The 9,500-nt window shown below is 41.7% G+C and overlaps 1 protein-coding gene across 1 annotated transcript in view; it reads right to left on the bottom strand.

Annotated features, from left to right (window-relative positions):
- Nucleotides 1–1,816: 1,816 nt before the first annotated feature.
- Nucleotides 1,817–9,500, bottom strand: part of ccbe1 (collagen and calcium binding EGF domains 1) — a 45,752-nt gene continuing 38,068 nt past the window's right edge. The window contains exons 7-11 of the mRNA XM_042060328.1: nucleotides 9,273–9,381; nucleotides 8,698–8,837; nucleotides 5,680–5,715; nucleotides 4,093–4,128; nucleotides 1,817–2,898 (exon numbers count right to left, since the gene is read on the bottom strand). Coding sequence (XP_041916262.1) covers nucleotides 2,638–2,898; nucleotides 4,093–4,128; nucleotides 5,680–5,715; nucleotides 8,698–8,837; nucleotides 9,273–9,381 — 582 coding nt within the window. The 3' untranslated portion in view covers nucleotides 1,817–2,637. The remainder of the gene's footprint in view (nucleotides 2,899–4,092; nucleotides 4,129–5,679; nucleotides 5,716–8,697; nucleotides 8,838–9,272; nucleotides 9,382–9,500) is intronic.

Raw genomic sequence — 9,500 nt, 5'->3', positions numbered from 1 at the left:
TGTCCACTCTGACTGTGGCGTTTTCTAAGCAGCGATATGTAACTCTGTAGTGCCTCCCTATGGATGAGGGCTGGCACTTTTTGTGCTGGCCACATGTCAACAGAACATTGAAAAGTTTGCATACACTGCCACCTTGTGGTCTTATGCTGAAGTGCAGTGGTTAACCTGAAAATTATGATCAATAACATCTAACATGACATAACTTACAAGAATGTTGTGAAAAGAACATCTATTGATTGTGGATTTAAGAAAAGTCATATTATTTGACTTTAACAGCCTACCACTGAATTAGCTGTCTTCTAAAGCAGTGTTTTTCAACCACTGTGCTGGGGCACACTAGTGTGCCGTGAGAGATCATCAGGTGTGCCACAGAAAATTACCCAAATGTCACTCACTGGTCCAGAAAAGCAACTGTTGCATCAAAGAATTTATAACCACATGCTCTCATTGATTGTATGATTGCACTATTTGTGGTATGCAGGCATTGTACAACGGGGGCCCCATATCCAGTACTCACAGAATCATCACATATCCAGTTCATAACAACAATTAAATTAGATATAGTCACCTACAAATGAAACAGAGTTTTGTTTTATTCGCTTGTTTTATTGAGCAGATCTTGCATAAAAGCCATAATAAGGCCATATCTGAGTATTATTTGAAACTTTAGGCTATGGTATGTTTATTTTTTCTTCAAACAGGATGTTAGTGTGCGTGGGACATTTTAAGTGTCAAAAGTGTGCCGTGGCACAAAAAAGGTTGAAAAACACTGTTCTGAAGTGCAATAGACAAGAGCAACTGAAAGAGTTCAAGTTATCACTGAAGGAAGCACATTTTATTCTTTTATTCCTGCACTTATAATAGACCATATTCAGTGAAAAAAAGATTGGCACATGACAGCTAAAAATGGCTGGACTATACTCACTACAACAAGCTATTACCATAGAACACACTCTGTGTGTTGACGTGAAGATATTTGATTTCATCAGCCAAATAAATGACAGTCTTCACCTATGTGTGTGTAATTTAGTAACAAACAAATGAATAAACCCATGTAACCTCGACCCAGCATCTATTTTTACCAATTATTGTCAACAGCATGGCCACCGATGGTGGGTTGATATTTTATAATGGCCCATGAAAATAAAGCGTGTTATAACTGTGTCATTGACCTGGCAAGTCAGTCGAGCTTCAAAAGCCAAAGGCTACTTCACCTCTCACCCAGCGGAGTCAGGGTATGGTGTGCCAAAATATCCAGAAAGCGTTCCCTTCAAAGTCCAGATTAACCCTTGCTCCTGCACATGTGTTAAAGAGATCCGTTTTTTCCCAACGCCCTTACCTAACCTTAGTGAGAAATTGACTGCCTGTTTCCGCTTTGATTTACAATGTTCTCAGTGCAAAACGAGATGGCAACCAGTTACTAATGGACCCCATCAAACACTAGTTTAACTCCCGGTCAAGGCACAGCATCGCGCACACCCCACACTGATGCATCCATGACCCATGATTTGCGGCTGACAACGAACAAGGTTCACACCCGAGCATTCCGTCTGACCGCTGGGGAGTCCAACTGTTTTATTTATGAAGGCCACAGTGAAACAGTGAGATGGAGTTTGAATGCAGCTTTTCAACTCTTGTTTAGCTGTCCAGTTCAAGTGCAACGAGACACAGATCCACAGCTAAACACACAATGCCTCATAGGACCAATTCAAAGGCTTCATCAGTCAACTCTGGGAGAGGTATTGTGTAAATGTTTGGGCGTAGGCTTACAGAGAGTTACAGAAAGAGATGTGAGTGAAACAGAAACACAAACAAGACTTGTCTATATTTTTATTAAGGCTTTATGGTATCCATGAACCAAGTTCCAGTTTCTGGTTTAGAGTGTGGTACAGTATCATCATTGCTATGTGACAGGTGAATTTAGGGAAACAATATATATAAGGGTGCACTCAAGGAGGAGCAATTTACAAATCAATTCATCACATCTTTTTCTTATCAAGACGTAATCAAGAAGTAATTAAAATTAGCGTGTATGTGGTGGGACTATTTTTATAAGTCAAATCACAGATGTTCGTATATGCGTGTGTTTGTATGTTTGTATGTGTGTGTGTGTGTGTGTGTGTGTGTGTGTGTGTGTGTGTGTGTGTTTGTATGTTTGTGTGTGTGTGTGTATTTGTAATGTGGGTGCGGTGGGTGTGTAATGATGTATTGAGTACAAATAAAAGTACGAAGTGTTTGCTTAAACTCTCATTATAATAAGCTCTGCTGCTCTGTGCTCTTGGGGTTAAGCGTGTGATGTGAGGAATGGACTAACAAATTCCAGGGAAACACATCCAGATTGGAGACAGGGACAAAACACTGACTTCTGAGACAAAGTCATGCATGTAAAAACAACACAATTTACAATGAAGAATAGCCTACTATTGATTAGAGAGTACAGTAAAACGAGGGAATAAAGTAATGACCAAAAATATAAACAATATACACATATTAATCTTACAAAAATAGAATTTGCAAAAAAGAAATACATTCTGCCCTTTTGAGAATACATAGTTAAATAAAAACATTTTTTTGATATTTACACCAGCTGAGTATTTTTCCTTATTTTGTAATCAGTTCACTCTCATCACATTGCTCTCAAACTGTCCAGTTCGGATCATTTAAAATACGCGACTGTTTCCTCTTCCTGTTGCTTTTTGGTGCAGGCAGGGATTTGTAGTCCTCTCCGGAGCCTATGTCCTGCATGTCCGAACTGTCCCTCCAGCTGTCTGTGTCCTGAGGAAAGTCCTCTCCAGGGGAGTGCATCTGTCGACCGAACACCTTGCTCTGCAGCTCCGCAATGTCATTACGGATGTCTGCCATCAGGAGCAAGAGGAAGTCAAAGGATCCTGGAGGCCCCTGAGCAACACAGTTTTCAGTGTGTTAGCAAAACAGCACACATTCAACCAGTCCAAGTCTCCTACTGCAGCTCCTACACTACACTGTACTATACTACACTGTGTTGATGTTGCATGCAGATGCAAAGCTGAGTTTCAGTGTGAGCTCTCCTCTGTTTCCATTCAGCTCATACCAAGGGCTGTGGATGACCTCTGACCCTGAGTGCTCACTATGGCAAATCCTGCCTCTCAACAGTCCTCTGCTCAAGAGTGAAATGCAAAACACACTGGACCAATGTGGCTAAAAAGGGTGTTGGAGAGAGTGTAGGAGGGTGTGATTGTCAGTGTATGTGTGTCTATGCACATATGTGTTTGTGTGTGTGCGTTTGTGTGTGTGTGTGTATATATTTGTGTGTATGTGTGTGTGTGTGTGTGTGTGTGTGTGTGTGCGTGCGTGTGTGTGTGTGTGTGTGTATATATTTGTGTGTATGTGTGTGTGTGTGTGTGTGTGTGTGTGCGTGTGTGTGTGTGTGTGTGTGTGTGTGTGTGTGCGTGTGTGTGTGTTATGGGGCAGCTGAGGTCTCTGCTCTGGTATGTGTCCATGGTTATGGTTAGCCAGGGCCCTAATGCAGTCCTGCTGCCAGGCTGGGCACAGGAGCAGGAGCGGACGAGAGCAGCTGAGAGAGAGGCCGTGGAGCTGGACAGGGGAGCCACGAGGGACTGATGCTACACAGCAGGGCTCTGAGAGGGTTCAGCACAGGCTTCAAGTGAAACATGCCACTATATCCAAGCGCAGTGAAAAAAACAACAACTCTACATCTCACTTAGGGACTTGGCATTCACTGCAGTCTTTATTACTACCACACACATGAGCTCAGGTGGTGCTGTCTGGGCATTCATAACTCTATTGCACATTAAGAGAACGGGCCTCTCTCAGAATAGTGCTTATTCTGATTCTCACGCTCCATGTGAAATTCCTAAGACCATGCAAATGATTGTGGTTATGTGTATGTGTGAAAGACAAAGGGAGTGACTGAATGGGAGAGACAGAAAGGGTAAGAAAGTGAGAGAGAAAGATAGAGAGAGAAAAGAGAGAGAGAGAGAGAGAGAGAGAGAGAGAGAGAGAGAGAGAGAGAGAGAGAGAGAGAGAGAGAGAGAGAGAGAGAGAGAGAGAAAGGATCTGTGTGAAGAAGTGCAATTCTGATCGGGCTCTTACTGGAGGTCCGGAAAGACCAGGAGCCCCTCTCTCCCCCTGGAGAATCCAAACAAATATTTGTGTTAGAGGCACTACAGTGAAGCAGGCATGGGAGGCAGTACAGGACAGTGCACAGCATCCCTCTCCTAACCCCGGCAGTCTGGGCAGATAAAGTGGACCCACCTCACTTTTCATCCCTCTGCAAATAGACAGTGCATCACAGCTACCATAACAACCGCCACATTGCCTGAATCAGATTAGAATCAGTTCAGTGTATTGTGGTCCACTTTGCAGCGTGAGCGTCCACTCTGTGAGGATGATGAATGATAGCAGGCACGATGTGCCGTTGACCTGAGCTTCAGGGATTATCCTGAGGTGAGGGTCACAGAGAGGCAGATGGTTCTGATTTGTGACCAAAAGAGTGGAAAACATAAAGGCCTTGATAACTGGCCGTTCACACACAAACACTTTAGGGGAGGACCACAGACGGGTGGATCTGTTTGGCTAAAGATGAGGTCTGTACTCATATTCACAAGACTTATCTAACAAAACATTCCTCTTTTGCACTTTAGAGCAGCACATAAGAAGGATTTAAGGCCACTGCTTTTAAAACAATCTTCACTCTAATATTATTACTCATACCCCCACTGGGCCCACTCTTGGACCAAATGCAGGGTTAAACTGGCCAAGCATTTTTGGTACTGATTATTATGAGAGCCATAAAAGTAAATGATCTAATTAACGAGCTTCAGGGTTGAAAACACAGAGATAGGTCTGTTCAGAACATGTATTAAGAGATCATTTTCAGTATATAAAGTGATTTCTGAGGCTCCCAAACTATATTGGAACTGAATATTGGCTCTCCAAACTGGCCCTTAAGTATACAAGTGCATAATTTATCCTGAAAGGGAATAATATCATTTTAGCATCATGGGTGGAGTTTGTAGAAGACAGCTTCAGATAAGGCTTCTCTGTGGAATTCAAATCAAGATGTGCAGATCACTTTACACTATCTGTGTCAGATTAATTGTGTTTTTTTTTACACTAAATCAGGTTTTCAAATGCTTGATGACAGACTTTCTGTCAAAATATGCATAACAGTCAAGACTTTTTACAAATTTCTTAGCTTTGTGGTTGATGTCCCTGATAAAATTAAAATTGCATTGATAAATCCTTTTTCTGCACCTTCAAAAATGTTGGTCACACCATCAAACTGATAGTAACTATCGTAAAAATTAGGGTGCTGCAGTAAAACAATAAATTACTATTTTTTCTGTGCTGAGAACTCAACCAATGAATAACTATGGTGTAACTAGAACTATGATGAGCACAGCAGTTTGCTTTGAGATTTAAAAAAAACATGGTACTATTTTTGAGAAGTATTCTGTCTTTTTTGTGCTGCGTTTCTCTTTCTCTTGTTTTGGCCAACGACTTCATTGCATTACAGTTAGGATAGAATTGATTTTAAACATCTTCATCTGACATTTCAAAATATTTACATTCCAGTGGGAGAAATAACCTCTGGCAAATGTGTGTGCTTGTACTGAGTGAAAACAGGAGGATCAGAAATGACTAGACAGACAGAGGAAATGAAAGAAAAAAACATACCTTCATGCCATCTTTCCCGGGTGCACCGGGGGGACCCTATATATTCAAAACAAATAAACTTAAATCAAAACGACCATCGAAAGAAACAGCATCAGACCTTTACAGACACAACAATAACCATCACTTACTATATAAAACAAACTATCCCATCTGCACAAATTAGTTGTGGGTGCCATCTGTGACACCTTAAGATACTAATAAAGCACAGTTACTACATCAAGTTACTCTTTTACTGATGTATTTGTGGTCTGAAAAGGTGCATGAGGTACGGTATGACTTGAGAACAGTACACTACACCACCTATTTCCAGACATTTAGGGCTTTAAAGGAGATTAACTACATATTCCTGAATTATAAACATGAGTTATGATGTGATATTTGATTTTGGGCAGGTGTCCATGTTCAGAGTTAAAATCAGCTCTGAACATAGTTGGGCCAACAGAAGATTAATGTTCTGAGATCATTCTCAGTTCAACACATTGTTGTGAACTGAGCGATAAACACACACACACACACACACACACACACACACACACACACACACACACACACACTGAACCACACCTGCTGCATGAAAACTCTTTTGTTTTGGTCATATTACACATTATTATAGCATATTTCATATGTACTGAAAAACAACAGACAAAAATGACCCCCATGAAACTTTATAGGAGTACAAGGTGTTGACGGTAATGTTCTGGCATCAGACATCTAGTAAATCACTAGGCTAATAGCATGACTGTGCATTTCTCCTCAGTGACACCTCACACTCTCATGTTCAGCTCCAGTGCATTAAGGGGAAAAGGCCAATGCTCTCAGACAAGTTAAATGGCTGATGGTTGAGGGGAGCTTTGCCAAGAAAAACAATAACTGTGTTGTAATGCATTCACCCCTTAGCCCTGTTATTTCCACAAGCATTTGTCAGCTCCGTAAGTAAGTGCAGGCGGCAAGATGTACTATGGATCACCTTTAGTCCTTTGAGAAGAGCTGCATTTCCTGATAAATATGTAACGGAGCATGGAGGAGGACAGGAGTGGACATAACTGATATGAAGTAGCTGCATCTCATAACTTGGGGGATAAACATGACCTAGTATCTCCAGCCTTAAAGATACACTGACACCAGCGTACTGACTTTTCTAGTTTTTAGTGCTCTCCACACAGTGTTACACACAGCTGTTCACCGCCATCCCCAATCCAGCCATTGAAGCACGGATTTGACCCCGCTGAGACACCGTACAATTAGCATGGATTTGACCACGCTGAGACACTGTACAACTAGCATGGATTTGACCACGCTGAGACACTGTACAACTAGCATGGATTTGACCACGCTGAGATACTGTACAACTAGACGTCAGCTCAGTTTTTGAAAGTTTGAAAACAGCCAGTAGAGAACACTGTCCATATCTAATAAAATTACAGTGGATAATCGTTTAGAATGAGGCCTGATGTTGAGAAGTTTAGAAAAGCATTTCTTGTATCTATTTTTCGTGTCCAAGTGGATGATGTCAAGCAGTCATGTGGTGTTTTCTTGAGCCAAATAATAGTTTGATTTATTGTCTCTGTTAAGTCTGGTGGTGCCAGGACTTATTGGTGATAGGGTCAGCAAAGTGGATTAGCTATCATTAATCTAATTTGTACTGACAGTCCCCACTTACGCCCATAGCCTAACTGGAATCCAAACAACAACCACAGCATAAACTGGCAATGTTTTCCATTTCCTAACACCTTCCTTGAAACAGCACCAACACATCAGTAGCGTCCAGTGTGTGGTGATTCACAACTGCATCAGACTACAAGCATTGAAAATAAATATATCACTCAATATCAACATGAAAGGGGGCATTTATAGCACATTAAGAAAGTATTACCCCCACACACACACACACACACACACAAGATTGATGAGGGGGTAATATGAACAGTAGTTTTTACAGTTATTGTTAGAAGTTAATGTTGGCAGAGTGGAATGGGCCTGCAACATAGAAAAATGTGAAGGGGTCCGAATGTTTAATAAAAACCAACCCAGTTCTATTAAGGTTTGATGTGTTTTCACAGTTTCATACAGTATGTGAGATCACTGCATAATTCAATACATATTAGGCCCTGTTCCGACCAATTTATTTAATTCCAACAATTAAATAAATCCACCGAGGCATGTCAATTCAAGGATCAAAGATCAAGGAAGTATATCTTTTTTTTTTAATCCCTGCGGGGTCGTTAGTTGTAATCAGCATAATCAGCATGTTGTAATCAGTATCCACACATGCGTCAGATAAACAATAAAACATGCTCATCAACAAATACAACAAATCGCATTTGGTCAAACTAAATAACCAGTGAACAATGACTACAACACAAAGACCACATCTAGTTATTTTAAATGGTATGTATGCTTGATGGTAAACACTGTCCAGATCAAAACCTGATCTTCTTGTAGGCTATGGGCCAAAGGGGGTATTACTGCACATTGTACTTTTTGTGCTCTTGTCTGACACTTTTTGTTTTAAGGGATTGATCAGCTATGTTTTTAGTAAGCTTTATCCAAATGATTTGTTTGACTAATTAACTTTAGCTTGGCTCAATTAACTTTGCCTTTAACCACACTTTTACCCCTCTCTGAAGCATCTCTATGTTGTTCAATAGTGCGCCAGCCATTTTGCACTCAAACAAGGGCCCACTTTCTCATGTTCATTTTCAGAAAATTAGTTTAAAATGCATGTGTTATGAATGTGTTATGAAACAAATGAAGGAAAGTATTGGCAGAACCAAATGTTATCATGGTATTAATGGACCTTGGAAATTTAATTCCTGTATTTAATTTGCACAACCAAAACAATTCTGTCATGTATAAAAGGATGAAATGTTCAAAGACAACATGGGATGTTCACTTGGAACCTCATCCCGCTTTCTTTGGACTCGGTATGTGTGATGAGATGATGACACTCATTACTGGCTCTGGGCTTATCTAAGTCCTGTTCACAGCTTCCTTAGAGTGTTTCTGAGTATTTCTCACCATTGGCCCTCGTCGGCCCTGTTTGATGTGGGTCAGATCTGGGGAGGGCCCAACTGGGCCCATCAGGCCCCGGGGCCCTGGAGGTCCAGACGGCCCCGTCATCCCTGGTGGTCCAGAGGAACCTTGGGGGCCTGGAGTTCCTACGGATGGGTTCAGTGGGAAGAGGAGACAATGAGAAACGGTACTGCAGAAAAGAAGAATCAGAAAATGAAACGTACCCCCATAAACTCCAATCATCTTTTTTTTCAGTATGCTATGCGATTAGAACACACATCTTGAGCTTAGACTAGTAGGCCTATGTGATTTGACAAAGCTTTACTCGCTAGTAAGCAATAAAATAACACTAACAAAAGAGCAAGACAGCTTTCAACCAGAGATCAAGAGAGCAAGACAGCTTTCAACCAGAGATCAAGAGAGCAAGACAGCTTTAAACTAGAGATCAAGAGAGCAAGACAGCTTTCAACCAGAGATCAAGAGAGCAAGACAGCTTTCAACCAGAGATCAAGAGAGCAAGACAGCTTTAAACTAGAGCTTTGCCTCTGGCGGCTCTCTGTTGTGGTCCTTCTGTGGCTCACCTGGAAGTCCAGGTTGCCCAGGGGGTCCGTGCAGGTATGCGTGTGAAGTCAGCCTTTTCTCACTGGTCATCTGCTTGGTGATTTCGGCATTGTTGGGCATCACGGCCATCTGGTGACAGCGTCAAAAAAGGGAGTCAGGCCTCAGAAGGGTTAAAGCTTCGGACTTGTAACCGGAGGGTTGCCGGTTCGAACCCCGACCAGTAGGCCACGGCTGAAGTGCCCTTGGGC

The sequence above is a fragment of the Alosa sapidissima genome, chromosome 13 (genome assembly GCF_018492685.1).
Source record: "Alosa sapidissima isolate fAloSap1 chromosome 13, fAloSap1.pri, whole genome shotgun sequence".
Classification (NCBI taxonomy): Eukaryota; Metazoa; Chordata; class Actinopteri; order Clupeiformes; family Clupeidae; genus Alosa; species Alosa sapidissima.
Note: the sequence above shows the minus strand (reverse complement) of the source record. Positions and strands in the feature narration are given on the sequence as shown.